The sequence below is a fragment of the Ranitomeya imitator genome, chromosome 4, assembly GCF_032444005.1.
Source record: "Ranitomeya imitator isolate aRanImi1 chromosome 4, aRanImi1.pri, whole genome shotgun sequence".
NCBI classification, from domain to species: domain Eukaryota; kingdom Metazoa; phylum Chordata; class Amphibia; order Anura; family Dendrobatidae; genus Ranitomeya; species Ranitomeya imitator.
Window position 1 is genome coordinate 715,707,234 of NC_091285.1, and position 14,719 is coordinate 715,721,952.

At 56.5% G+C, this 14,719-nt stretch overlaps 1 protein-coding gene across 1 annotated transcript; it reads right to left on the reverse strand.

The window, feature by feature from the left end:
• Positions 1 to 8,618: 8,618 nt before the first annotated feature.
• Positions 8,619 to 14,362, reverse strand: LOC138677409 (profilin-1-like). Its single transcript, XM_069767512.1, has 3 exons — positions 14,142 to 14,362; positions 9,184 to 9,367; positions 8,619 to 8,902 (listed from the first exon to the last, which is right to left on the reverse strand). The coding sequence occupies exons 1-3, from the start codon at positions 14,262 to 14,264 to the stop codon at positions 8,805 to 8,807; spliced, it is 405 nt and encodes a 134-aa protein (XP_069623613.1). The 5' UTR covers positions 14,265 to 14,362; the 3' UTR covers positions 8,619 to 8,804.
• Positions 14,363 to 14,719: the final 357 nt, after the last annotated feature.

Sequence of the window (14,719 nt, forward strand, 5' to 3'; positions counted from 1 at the left end):
CCTGTGGCCGCGGTACAATATGGCCGCCACTGGCCTACGCCTCCTCCATATGACACCTGTGACTGCGCCACAATATGGCCGCCACTGGCCTACGCCTCCTCCATATGACACCTGTGACTGCGCCACAATATGGCCACCACTGGCCTACGACTCCCGTGTATGACACCTGTGGCCGCGGTACAATATGGCTGCCACTGGCCTACGACTCCCGTGTATGACACCTGTGGCCGCGGTACAATATGGCTGCCACTGGCCTACGACTCCCGTGTATGACACCTGTGGCCGCGGTACAATATGGCTGCCACTGGCCTACGACTCCCGTGTATGACACCTGTGGCTGCGGTACAATATGGCCACCACTGGCCTACGACTCCCGTGTATGACACCTGTGGCCGCGGTACAATATGGCCGCCACTGGCCTACGACTCCCGTGTATGACACCTGTGGCACAATATGGCCGCCACTGGCCTACAACTGACGTGTATGACACCTGTGGCTGTGGTACAATATGGCCACCACTGGCCTACGGCTCCTGCGTATTACACTTGTGGCCGCGGTACAATATGGCCGCCACTGGCCTACAACTGACGTGTATGACACCTGTGGCTGCGGTACATTATGGCCACCACTGGCCTACGGCTCCAGAGTTCAACACATCGTGTGTCCGCGCTACAATATGTCTGCTTAGTATACGCCGCTTGGGATGATGGTGGCTCCGTGGTAACCTGTGTGCTTGAGTAACATCGAGTGCAGCGCCAGGACTGAGTCACCACCATAATGTACAGGCCGGTGCCGCCCCGGATAACGCTCCTTACAGCTCACTGTAATCACAGATAATAGTAATTATAATAATTATCCTACTCTAGTCCCAGCCAGAGCTGCAACCAGCTCTGCCGCCCTCTGCTCACTGTTCTACTGCGGCATACTTAAGTGTCATCCTCGGGCACAGCGAGGTCATCGCATCTTGTCCTGCACATCTTGCGCTCGGGGTACGGTGGGGTCCTCGCGTCTCTTCCTGCACATCTTGTATTCGGGGCACGGTGGGGTCCTTGCGTCTCTTCCTGCACATCTTGTACTTGGGGCGCGGTGGGGTCCTCGGATCTCTTCCTGCACATCTTGTACTCGGGGCGCGGTGGGGTCCTTGGGTCTCTTCCTGCACATCTTGTACTCGGGGCGCGGTGGGGTCCTCGGATCTCTTCCTGCACTCGGGGCACGGTGGGGTCCTTGCGTCTCTTCCTGCACTCGGGGCACGGTGGGGTCCTCACGTCTCTTCCTGCACTCGGGGCACGGTGGGGTCCTCACGTCTCTTCCTGCACTCGGGGCACGGTGGGGTCCTTGCGTCTCTTCCTGCACATCTTGTACTCGGGGCGCGGTGGGGTCCTCGGATCTCTTCCTGCACTCGGGGCGCGGTGGGGTCCTCGGATCTCTTCCTGCACTCGGGGCGCGGTGGGGTCCTCGCGTCTCTTCCTGCACATCTTGTACTCGGGGCGCGGTGGGGTCCTCGCGTCTCTTCCTGCACATCTTGTACTCGGGGCACGGTGGGGTCCTCGCGTCTCTTCCTGCACATCTTGTATTCGGGGCACGGTGGGGTCCTTGCGTCTCTTCCTGCACATCTTGTACTTGGGGCGCGGTGGGGTCCTCGGATCTCTTCCTGCACATCTTGTACTCGGGGCGCGGTGGGGTCCTTGGGTCTCTTCCTGCACATCTTGTACTCGGGGCGCGGTGGGGTCCTCGCGTCTCTTCCTGCACATCTTGCACTCGGGGCACGGTGGGGTCCTCGCGTCTCTTCCTGTACATCTTGTACTCGGGGCACAATGGGGTCCTCGGTTTTCTTCCTGCACATCTTGTACTCGGGGCACGGTGGGGTCCTCGCATCTCTTCCTATACATCTGTTACTCGGGGCGCGGTGGGGTCCTCGCGTCTCTTCCTGCACATCTTGTACTTGGGGCGCGGTGGGGTCCTCGTTTCTCTTCCTGCACATCTTGTACTTGGGGCGCGGTGGGGTCCTCGTTTCTCTTCCTATACATCTTGTACTCGGGGCGCGGTGGGGTCCTCGCGTCTCTTCCTGCACATCTTGCACTTGGGGCACGGTGGGGTCCTCGCGTCCCTTCCTGCACATCTTGCACTCCGGGCATGGTGGGGTCCTCGCGTCTATTCCTGCACATCTTGTACTCGGGGCACGGTGGGGTCCTCGCGTCTCTTCCTGCACATCTTGTACTCAGGGCACGGTGGGGTCCTCGCGTCTCTTCCTGCACATCTTGTACTCGGGGCACGGTGGGGTCCTCGTTTCTCTTCCTGCACATCTTGTACTCGGGGCACGGTGGGGTCCTCGCGTCTCTTCCTGCACATCTTGTATTTGGGGCACGGTGGAGTCCTCGTTTCTCTTCCTATACATCTTGCACTCGGGGCGCGGTGGGGTCCTCGCGTCTCTTCCTGCACACCTTGCACTCGGGGCGCGGTGGGGTCCTCGCGTCTCTTCCTGCACACCTTGCACTCGGGGTACGCTGGGGTCCTCGCGTCTCTTCCCGCACATCTTGCACTCGGGGCGCGGTGGGGTCCTCGCGTCCTGTCCTGCACTGACAGCCCACCTAACCATTCATTTGGCTCATCAGTGCTCAGTTTCCCCTCACCAGTGCATTTGTTTCCTGTCAGCCATGTTTCCATGGTGATGACTGACTGTGGTTGGAGGAACTGCAGGATTAGTCTTGCGCCGCTCCCTGCAGACCGGCCCAGAAAGTAAACACCTGGCCGATAACCACAGGGCTGGATCCCTCCAGCAGGGGGCGCACTGTACACAGTGTGTGGAGCAGGGTTACTCTGCCATCACCATGGAGAATAATAGTCACACTGGTCCGTGCAGCCCCTCACATTACAGCAGTGGGGTCTCTGATAGCCTGTACAGTGCCTTGTGAAAGTATTCGGCCCCCTGGAACTTTCCAACCTTTTCCCACATATCAGGCTTCAAACCTAAAGATACCAAATGTAAATTTTTGGTGAAGAATCAACAACAAGTGGAACACAATTGTGAAGTTGAATGAAATTTATTGGGTATTTTACATTTTTGTGGAAATTCATAAACTGAAAAGTGGGGCGTGTAATATTACTCAACCCTTTACTGCAGCAAACGCACTCCAGAAGTTCATTGTGGATCTCTGAATGATCCAATGTTGTCCTAAATGCCTAATGATGATAAATATAATCCACCTGTGTGTAATCAAGTCTCCGTATAAATGCTCCTGCTCTGTGATAGTCTCAGGGTTCTGTGTGAAGCACAGAGAGCATCATGGAGACCAAGGAACACAACAGGCAGCTCCGTGATACTGTTGTGGAGAAGTTTAAAGCCGGATTTGGATACAAAATGATTTCCAAAACTTTAAACATCCCAAGGAGCACTGTGCAAGCGATCATATTGAAATGGAAGGAGTATCATACCACTGCAAATCTACCAAGACCCGGCCGTCCCTCTAAACTTTCATCTCAAACAAGGAGAAGACTGATCAGAGATGCAGCCAAGAGGCCCATGATCCCTCTGGATGATCTGCAGAGATCTACAGCTGAGGTGGGACAGTCTGTCTATAGGACAACAATCAGTCGTATACTGCACAAATCTGGCTTTTATGGAAGAGTGGCAAGAAGAAAGACATTTCTCAAAGATATCCATAAAAAGTGTTGTTTAAAGTTTGTAACAAGCCACCTGGGAGACACCAAACATGTGGAAGAAGGTGCTCTGGTCAGATGAAACCAAAATCAAACTTTTTGGCAACAATGTCAAACGATATGTTTGGCATAAAGGCAACACATCTCATCACCCTGAACACACCATCCCCACTGTCAAACATGGTGGAGGCAGCATCATGGTTTGGGCCTGCTTTTCTTCAGCAGGGACAGGGAAGATGGTTAAAATTGATGGGAAGATGGATGGAGCCAAATACAGGACCATTCTTGAAGAAAACCTGTTGGAGTCTGCAAAAGACCTGAGACTGGGACGGAGATTTGTCTTCCAACAAGACAATGATCCCAAACATAAAGCAAAATCTACAATGGAATGATTCACAAATAAACGTATCCAGGTGTTAGAATGGCCAAGTCACAGTCCAGACCTCAATCCAATGGAGAATCTGTGGAAAGAGCTGAAAACTGCTGTTCACAAACGATCTCCATCAAACCTCACTGAGCTCGAGCTGTTTGCCAAGGAAGAATGGGCGAGAATTTCAGTCTCTCCATGTACAAAACTGATAGAGACAGAACCCAAGAGACTTGTAATTGCAGCAAAAGGGGCGCAACAAAGTATTAAGTTACAGGGCCGAATAATATTGCACGCCCCACTTTTCAGTTTATGAATTTCCACAAAAATGTAAAATAACCAATAAATTTCGTTCAACTTCACAATTTTGTTCCACTTGTTTTTGATTCTTCACCAAAAATTTACATTTGGTATCTTTATGTTTGAAGCCTGATATGTGGGAAAAGGATGAAAAGTTGCAGGGCGCCGTATACTTTCGCAAGGCACTGAATACACATCAGACCTTGTCCACAAACCTGAAACTTAAGGGGCTGCTCCAGAATTATTTACCTTGGGCATTAAGAGTATTAGGCTATGTGCACACGTTGCAGATTTTTGTGCGGATTTCTTCCTTTTTTTTTTCTTTCCCCTGCGGATTTCTATTATGGAATGGGTGCAGAAACGCAGCAAATCTGCAAAAAGAATTGACATGGTCCTTTTTTTTTTTTTTTTTTTTTAAATCTGCGTTTTCCGTGTGGATTTTTCAGCACAGCATTTTTTTTGCAATTGATTTACATTGTACTGTAAATCACTAGCGGATCTGCAGCTTTTCTGTGCTGAAAAAAAAAATAAAGGATCCGCGGAAAATCCGTAATGTGTGCACATACCCCAACAGTGATATGGTGTCTTGGAACCAGCCTGGTCATTGTGGCGTCAGCTTTAGCGGTTACTGCGCCTACCCCTGATGCAGCCGACTGACAGAAGACGCGGCCCTGTCACTGTGATGTCAGCATGGAGCGGTCACCAACGGCAGAGAAGACACGGCCCTGTCACGGATATCAGCGGTGACAGAAGACGCGGCCCCGTCACCGTGATGTCAGCGGTCACTGACAGAAGACGCAGCCCCGTCACCGTGATGTCAGTGGTCACCGACAGGAGAAGACGCGGCCCCGTCACCGTGATGTCAGCGGTCACTGACAGAAGACGCGGCCCCGTCACCGTGATGTCAGTGGTCACTGACAGGAGAAGACGCGGCCCCTTTCACCGTGATGTCAGCGGTCACCGACAAGATGCGGCCCCGTCACCGTGATGTCAGCGGTCACCGACAGGAGAAGACGCGGCCCCGTCACCATGATGTCAGCGGTCACTGACAGAAGACGCAGCCCCGTCACCGTGATGTCAGTGGTCACCGACAGGAGAAGACGCGGCCCCGTCACCGTGATGTCAGCGGTCACTGACAGAAGACGCGGCCCCGTCACCGTGATGTCAGTGGTCACCGACAGGAGAAGACGCGGCCCCTTTCACCGTGATGTCAGCGGTCACCGACAAGATGCGGCCCCGTCACCGTGATGTCAGCGGTCACTGACAGAAGACGCGGCCCCGTCACCATGATGTCAGCGGTCACCGACAAGAGAAGGCACGGCCCCGTCACCGTGATGTCAGCGGTCACTGACAGAAAACGCAGCCCCGTCACCGTGATGTCAGCGGTCACTGACAGGAGAAGACACGGCCCCGTCACCGTGATGTCAGCGGTCACTGACAGGAGAAGACACGGCCCCGTCACCGTGATGTCAGCGGTCACTGACAGGAGAAGACACGGCCCCATCACCGTGATGTCAGTGGTCACTGACAGAAGGCACGGCCCCGTCACCGTGATGTCAGCGGTCACTGACAGGAAAGATGCGGCCCCGTCACCGTGATGTCAGCAGTCACTGACAAGAGAAGACACGGCCCCGTCACGGATATCAGCGGTGACAGAAGACGCGGCCCCGTCATCGTGATGTCAGCGGTCACTGACAGAAGACGCAGCCCCGTCACCGTGATGTCAGCGGTCACCGACAGAAGGCACGGCCCCATCACCGTGATGTCAGTGGTCACTGACAGGAGACGCGGCCCCGTCACCGTGATGTCAGCGGCGATCACTGACAGGAGAAGACGCGGCCACGTCACTGTGATGTCAGCGGTCACTGTAATGTCGGCAGAAGATGCAGAATCCGGGTCTCTGGTCTGACTGCCAGGATCAGGTAGGGGCAGGAGGGAAGCGTGATCTTCCTGGTAGCGCTGAGGCCTGCAGTAAAGGCCCTTCATAAAAGAAGTGGTCGGCTCAGAATGACTTCACACCACTTCCTGGTTCTGCCCAACACAAGCTCCACTTCCCTCTGGATTACTAGTGTCATCATGAGGGCAAGAAAGAATAAGTCAACCCGGGTTTGAGAACCTTTATACCACGTTTTTATTTGAGCAGAAGGTGATAGCGGCTGCAAAGGGGAGAAAATGGTTTCATTCTGCCTTTGTGGAAATCACAGTAGTCAGTAGCTAATGAGCTTCTCCCCTGTATGGTGGGTGTGGCCAATCAGTCTGCACTAGGGGTGTGTACTTCTCCCCTGTATGGTGGGTGTGGCCAGTCTGCACTAGGGGTGTGTACTTCTCCCCTGTATGGTGGGTGTGGCCAATCAGTCTGCACTAGGGGTGTGTAGTTCTCCCCTGTATGGTGGGTGTGGCCAGTCAGCCTGCACTAGGGGTGCGTAGTTCTCCCCTGTATGGTGGGTGTGGCTAGTCAGCCTGCACTAGGTGTGTAGTCTCCCCTATATGGTGGGTGTGGCCAGTCACCCTGCACCCCCAGTGTGTACTTTTCTGCCTGTATGCTGGGGAGGGTTTACAGGCAGCATGCACTGGGCAGGTAACCACCTAGCACTGGGGGTGGGCACTCTCCCCGAATGGTGGTGACCAAATCATAAGCAGACACTCTAAGGGTATGTGTCCACATTTAGGATGGCCGGTGCGGAAAACTTGCTCCGCCCCCTTCGTAGATGCGATGCCAGATGTGTTCATTGAACACACCTGGAATCATCGCACCCCACCGATAGAGCCTTGTGTTTTACCTTCAGCGGTGCCGCAAGGTAAATGGGCATGCTGCGATCTAAAAAGACGCGCCGCATGTCTGGAATTGCAGGGCCGCCGGAAGCGTGTTACCACACATAGTGGAGATGGGATTTCATAAAATCCCCTCCACTATGCTGTAACATCTGGACGCCGCATGTTTGATGCTGCTGCGACTCAGCGCAGCGTTTCCTGAATGTGGACTTACCCCAAGACCCCTTTATACCACAGGTTATTCAGTGTGAGATGTAGATACACGGACCTACAGGGTGCAGTGGGGGAGGGTCAGTGCAGCAGAACTGAGTGTTTCTAGTGTGACAGCACTGAATCCTCACAAGGAGCTGGCTCTGAGCTATGGAGGTGTTATGATCTGACCATGGTGTTACCACCTGCTTTCCATTTGTCAGCAACATACAAATACACGCCCCAGGGAAAGCTGACCCCCATCCAAACAGCACCTAATGAGTTAAAAAAAACACCCACCTTATTGTAGCTCTGTAGTCAATTTTACATCCTGTGTGAAGTGAGCATGAGTGGCCCCATATCTGCTGTCACATCACTTAGTGACTGGAGATTCTACAGTCTGTGGGGCTGGAGACTGGAACTCCTAATTCCAGTCTCCATGAAGCATCTGATGCAAGAAGCTGTGGAGAAGAGCAGTGGTGACCCTGACCCTACAAATGGCTGCCTGCTCTGGAGATGGCCAGGGGTGACCCTACAAATGGCTGCCCGCTCTGGAGATGGCCAGGGGTGACCCTACAAATGGCTGCCCGCTCTGGAGATGGCCAGGGGTGACCCTACAAATGGCTGCCTGCTCTGGAGATGGCCAGGGGTGACCCTACAAATGGCTGCCTGCTCTGGAGATGGCCAGGGGTGACCCTACAAATGGCTGCCTGCACTGGAGATGGCCAGGGGTGACCCTACAAATGGCTGCCTGCTCTGGAGATGGCCAGGGGTGACCCTACAAATGGCTGCCTGCTCTGGAGATGGCCAGGGGTGACCCTACAAATGGCTGCCTGCTCTGGAGATGGCCAGGGGTGACCCTACAAATGGCTGCCTGCTCTGGAGATGGCCAGGGGTGACCCTACAAATGGCTGCCTGCTCTGGAGATGGCCAGGGGTGACCCTACAAATGGCTGCCTGCTCTGGAGATGGCCAGGGGTGACCCTACAAATGGCTGCCTGCTCTGGAGATGGCCAGGGGTGACCCTACAAATGGCTGCCTGCTCTGGAGATGGCCAGGGGTGACCCTACAAATGGCTGCCTGCTCTGGAGATGGCCAGGGGTGACCCTACAAATGGCTGCCTGCTCTGGAGATGGCCAGGGGTGACCCTACAAATGGCTGCCTGCTCTGGAGATGGCCAGGGGTGACCCTACAAATGGCTGCCTGCTCTGGAGATGGCCAGGGGTGACCCTACAAATGGCTGCCTGCTCTGGAGATGGCCAGGGGTGACCCTACAAATGGCTGCCCGCACCATCCCCTCACCTAGCAGCGCATACATGACAGCACACAACACATGGCATATTGTTTTTTTTATTCTTAAATCAGATATAAATTTGTTTTCTTCCAAAAAAAAAAAAAAACTCATTGTGATGACAGGGAAAGCAAAAAAACAGGTGATAAAAAGGGGAGAAGGGGCAGACAAGAAATTATTGGGTTGGTCCGATGTTGGCAGCTGGATCAGTAGTAATGGAGGGCAGGCTTTACATACTTTGGTCTCGCAGATACTTTGCAACGGCGTGTACTTTAGTATTGAGAACTCCCCCATGGGTGCCATCTTTTCCCATCAAGACTATAAGAGCTGCAAGAAACAAGAGTATGTTACACACCCAAGACTAGAACAGCACGCTGAAGAGCAAAGACAAGCAGGTCACAGGAGGACAGCACGCTGCAGGACAGACAGGAGGACAGCACGCTGCAGGACAGACACACAGGAGGCCAGCACGCTGCAGGACAGACACAGGAGGACAGCACGCTGCAGGACAGACACACAGGAGGACAGCACGCTGCAGGACAGACACACAGGTGGCTTACTGCCTATCTGCTCTGGAGCAGACGACCACACGGAGGACGCAGCCTTACCTGTACATGATTTGGCAATGGCCACGTTGTACGTTGGCCCTTCTGTCGCCTTTGTCCTGACATCCAATGTGAAGGAGTCAGCGAAGTTGTCCCTGAGGAGGCTGCACCTTATACCTGCGATCGTCAGACCGTTGGTGTAGAAAGAAGAGTGATCCTCGCTGACCAAAGCGTTAACCTCTGCTGCCTGCAAAGACAAGATGCCACCATGTTACACAAGTCTGCTGCAGCTTTGGGTGTGACACAGAAGAGCCACAAAAAGGAATAAAAAGCCAAGAATTAATACAGCAGAGAAGGAGCCGCAGCGACCACCTGCCCAGGTGTCAGCAGGAAAGATGGCGGCCCCAGGAGCAGAGCACCGAGGAGAACCACAACTCAAGGGCGACTGCAGGGTGCTGTCACAGTTAATGTGCAGCTCTGGATGTGACTAGAGCACCACACGCGGCCTCTTACACCAGAATGTTCTACACCTCACATGCTGCAGGAGGAAGTTACCGAGACTTCTGTTACATCGCGGCCTCAGACATGTGGCCACATCCTTCCTGTGCAGGAAGCCGGAGAGGCGACGCCGCTGCATCATGGCCACAATAGAGGGGCCGACTACACCCGAGCCCCAGAGTGCAGCCCACCCGAGGGCCCGAGCAGAGACCGCTGCATGAGTAGGGGCCACAATAGAGGGGCCGACTACACCCGAGCCCCAGAGTGCAGCCCACCCGAGGGCCCAAGCAGAGACCGCTGCATCATGGCCACAATAGAGGGGCCGACTACACCCGAGCGCCTGAGCGCAGCCCACCCGAGGGCCCGAGCAGAGACCGCTGCATCATGGCCACAATAGAGGGGCCGACTACACCCGAGCGCAGCCCACCCGAGGGCCCGAGCAGAGACCGCTGCATGAGTAGGGGCCACAATAGAGGGGCCGACTACACCCGAGCCCCAGAGGGCAGCCCACCCGAGGGCCCAAGCAGAGACCGCTGCATCATGGCCACAATAGAGGGGCCGACTACACCCGAGCCCCAGAGGGCAGCCCACCCGAGGGCCCGAGCAGAGACCGCTGCATCAGTGGCCACAATAGAGGGGCCGACTACACCGGAGCCCCAGAGGGCAGCCCACCCGAGGGCCCGAGCAGAGACCGCTGCATCAGTAGTGGCCACAATAGAGGGGCCGACTACACCCGAGCCCCAGAGGGCAGCCCACCCGAGGGCCCGAGCAGAGACCGCTGCATCAGTAGTGGCCACAATAGAGGGGCCGACTACACCCGAGCGCCTGAGCGCAGCCCACCCGAGGGCCCGAGCAGAGACCGCTGCATCATGGCCACAATAGAGGGGCCGACTACACCTGAGCCCCAGAGGGCAGCCCACCCGAGGGCCCGAGCAGAGACCGCTGCATGAGTAGGGGCCACAATAGAGGGGCCGACTACACCTGAGCCCCAGAGGGCAGCCCACCTGAGGGCCTGAGCAGAGACCGCTGTATCATGGCCACAGTAGAGGGGATGACTACACCCGAGCCCCAGAGTGCAGCCCACCCGAGGGCCCGAGCAGAGACCGCTGCATCATGGCCACAGTAGAGGGGACGACTACACCCGAGCCCCAGAGTGAAGCCCACCTGAGGGCCTGAGCAGAGACCGCTGCATCATGGCCACAGTAGAGGGGCCGACTACACCCGAGCCCCAGAGTGCAGCCCACCCGAGGGCCCGAGCAGAGACCGCTGCATCATGGCCACAGTAGAGGGGCCGACTACACCCGAGCCCCAGAGTGCAGCCCACCTGAGGGCCTGAGCAGAGACCGCTGCAGCACTGGGCCTGTCCCATCAGGTCTCAGGAATGCAGAGTATGTGCCCCCCCCCCCCCCCCCCAGATCCTGCAGGATGCAGCAGCTCAAGATCCCCCTGAGATAAGGGCAGAGATAAAGACAGAGGGGCGAGAGCAGGCACCGGGAGGGGGGGGGGGCAAGAGCAGGCACCAGGGGGGGCGAGAGCAGGCTACGAGTCCGTGCAGGGACAGATGTGCCAGGAGCAGCAGGCACCAGGAAGATGTCTACTGCTCGCTGTTATCAGCCAGGCCATAGGGAGGTCAATGCTCCTACAGGACAACTGAGCCCCCAAATAGCAGCACCCCCATGTGTTTGCTTCTAGGTGAGGCGAGGACTTCCTGTACCGCGAGAGGCCGCACTGCGCTCCACATCTTCCCATTACTGCGCTCTTATCCTTTTATAGGCAAAGTAGTCACAAGCGGCTGCAGCGAAGGAGGAGAACCAACACCACCACCACTGAGGAGGACCCCCAGCCCCTCCACCATTGAGGGTACCACAGGAGGACCATCAGCTGCTCCAAGGGAGAGCGCCCTCAGCTGACGTAGGCAGCCCAATACCAGGGTCCAGGCAAGAGCCGCCACCATCACTGACCAGTACGACACCCACCACCATACAGAAGCCCCTCACTACCAGGTGTGCAGACCGCCAGCATCACCCCCTCCAGTCACAGGGCAGCAGCACTACAGGAAGACCCTGTACAGATACAATCACAGGCCCTGGGGGCTTCACTACAGGAAGAGAAGACAGAAAACTGACCAAGACCCCCAGAATATCAGACTACAAGCACCAGCTCATGATGCAGGACAGCTACAGGAAAGGGGAAGTGCAGCAGCTGAGGCAGCACCGAGCAGTACAAAGTCAGCACCCGATACAGCAGACCCCATTATCCAGGGGAAGCTGCAGTTTGGGAGGCTAAGGCCCCCCCACCAGGTGATCCCGAGCCCCCCACAATACAGGAGGACAAGGCCCCCACCAGGTGATCCCGAGCCCCCCACAATACGGGAGGACAGGGCCCCCAATAAATGATCCCGAGCCCCCCACAATACGGGAGGACAAGGCCCCCACCAGGTGATCCCGAGCCCCCCACAATACAGCAGGACAGGGCCCCCAATAAGTGATCCCGAGCCCCCACAATACAGGAGGACAGGCCCCCACCGGGTGATCCTGAGCCCCCCACAATACAGGACAGGGCCCCCATTGGGTGATCCTGAGCCCCCCACAATACAGCAGGACAGGGCCCCCATTGGGTGATCCCGAGCCCCCACAATACAGCAGGACAGGCCCCCACCGGGTGATCCTGAGCCCCCCATAATACAGGAGGACAGGGCCCCCAATAAGTGATCCTGAGCCCCCCACAATACAGGACGACAGGACCCCCAATAAGTGATCCTGAGCCCCCCACAATACAGGGCCCCCAATAAGTGATCCTGAGCCCCCATAATACAGGACAGGGCCCCCAATAAGTGATCCTGAGCCCCCACAATACAGGAGGACAGGCCCCCAATAAGTGATCCTGAGCCCCCCACAATACAGCAGGACATGGCCCCCAATAAGTGATCCTGAGCCCCCCACAATACAGCAGGACATGGCCCCCAATAAGTGATCCTGAGCCCCCCACAATACAGCAGGACATGGCCCCCAATAAGTGATCCTGAGCCCCCACAGTACAGCAGGACATGGCCCCCAATAAGTGATCCTGAGCCCCCACAATACAGGAGGACAGGGCCCCCAATAAGTGATCCTGAGCCCCCACAATACAGGAGGACATGGCCCCCAATAAGTGATCCTGAGCCCCCACAATACAGGAGGACATGGCCCCCAATAAGTGATCCTGAGCCCCCACAGTACAGCAGGACATGGCCCCCAATAAGTGATCCTGAGCCCCCACAATACAGGAGGACATGGCCCCCAATAAGTGATCCTGAGCCCCCACAATACAGCAGGACATGGCCCCCAATAAGTGATCCTGAGCCCCCACAATACAGGAGGACAGGGCCCCCAATAAGTGATCCTGAGCCCCCACAATACAGGAGGACATGGCCCCCAATAAGTGATCCTGAGCCCCCACAATACAGGACAGGGCCCCCAATAAGTGATCCTGAGCCCCCCACAATACAGCAGGACATGGCCCCCAATAAGTGATCCAGAGCCCCCACAATACAGCAGGACATGGCCCCCAATAAGTGATCCTGAGCCCCCACAATACAGGAGGACATTGCCCCCAATAAGTGATCCTGAGCCCCCACAATACAGGAGGACATTGCCCCCAATAAGTGATCCTGAACCCCCCACAATACAGCAGGACATGGCCCCCAATAAGTGATCCTGAGCCCCCACAATACAGGAGGACAGGGCCCCCAATAAGTGATCCTGAGCCCCCACAATACAGGAGGACATGGCCCCCAATAAGTGATCCTGAGCCCCCACAATACAGGACAGGGCCCCCAATAAGTGATCCTGAGCCCCCCACAATACAGCAGGACATGGCCCCCAATAAGTGATCCAGAGCCCCCACAATACAGCAGGACATGGCCCCCAATAAGTGATCCTGAGCCCCCACAATACAGGAGGACATTGCCCCCAATAAGTGATCCTGAGCCCCCACAATACAGGAGGACATTGCCCCCAATAAGTGATCCTGAACCCCCCACAATACAGCAGGACATGGCCCCCAATAAGTGATCCTGAGCCCCCACAATACAGGAGGACATGGCCCCCAATAAGTGATCCTGAGCCCCCCACAATACAGCAGGACATTGCCCCCAATAAGTGATCCTGAGCCCCCCACAATACAGCAGGACATGGCCCCCAATAAGTGATCCTGAGCCCCCCACAATACAGGAGGACATGGCCCCCAATAAGTGATCCTGAGCCCCCCACAATACAGGAGGACATGGCCCCCAATAAGTGATCCTGAGCCCCCCACAATACAGCAGGACATGGCCCCCAATAAGTGATCCTGAGCCCCCACAATACAGGACATGGCCCCCACCGGGTGATGCCGACCCCCACAATACAGCAGGACCCCAGAGGACACCGCCGCCCCGGGGGTCTCAGCCCCGCACATGGGGGCGGGCAGCGGCCACACCCGGTGTAACAGTCACGCCGTGGCCCGCACACCCGTCCTCGGCCCGGGCCGCGCCCGTCACTCACCGTGATCTTGCACAGCTCTCCCCCGCTCTGCGCGGCCCACACGGAGAAGGGCTTGTACCCGCAGATGACGGCGTCCCGCATGTCGGGGCCCATGAGGTTCGTGATGTAATCCTGCCAAGACATCGCGGGCGGCTCTCGGGTGGTCTCGGGTGTTGGCGGGTGTAGCTGCCTCGTGCGGCTGTGGCTGATGCGCGCGCAGGATCCTCTCCCGCCGGCCCCGCCCCTTTATATATGGCGCGATGCCGGTCGTCAATGACGTCACAGCGGGGGCGGGGACTACTCAGGCGCAGACAGGAGAAGGAGGCGTGACTGCGGTCAGAGGCCCCATGCGCGGGCTGCGGGGCAGGGCGCGGCCAGATCACTACTGCGCATGCACAATCATGGCCCGACGTAGAGCCAATGCTCCCAGCAGTTCGTACGCATGCGCAAAAGGAAAGAGGCGGACAAGAAATGACATCCGCACAGCATACTGCGCATGCGGTAAATGGTGAGTTGGCCTCACATAGGGGGGGTTGCCACGTGACCGTCTGAAAGTCACAACAACTTCGCACACTGCCCCCTGCAGGCCGGAAGATGGA

What these genes read in the sequence shown, in the direction of transcription:
- LOC138677409 (XM_069767512.1), bottom strand. Translation starts at nt 14,264, where the DNA reads ATGTCTTGGCAGGATTACATCACGAACCTCATGGGCCCCGACATGCGG. An exon ending in GAGAGCTGTGCAAGATCACG is followed by an intron (nt 9,368 to 14,141) that starts GTGAGTGACGGG and finishes TTGTCTTTGCAG; the next exon opens with GCAGCAGAGGTTAACGCTTT. An exon ending in CATTGCCAAATCATGTACAG is followed by an intron (nt 8,903 to 9,183) that starts GTAAGGCTGCGT and finishes TGTTTCTTGCAG; the next exon opens with CTCTTATAGTCTTGATGGGA.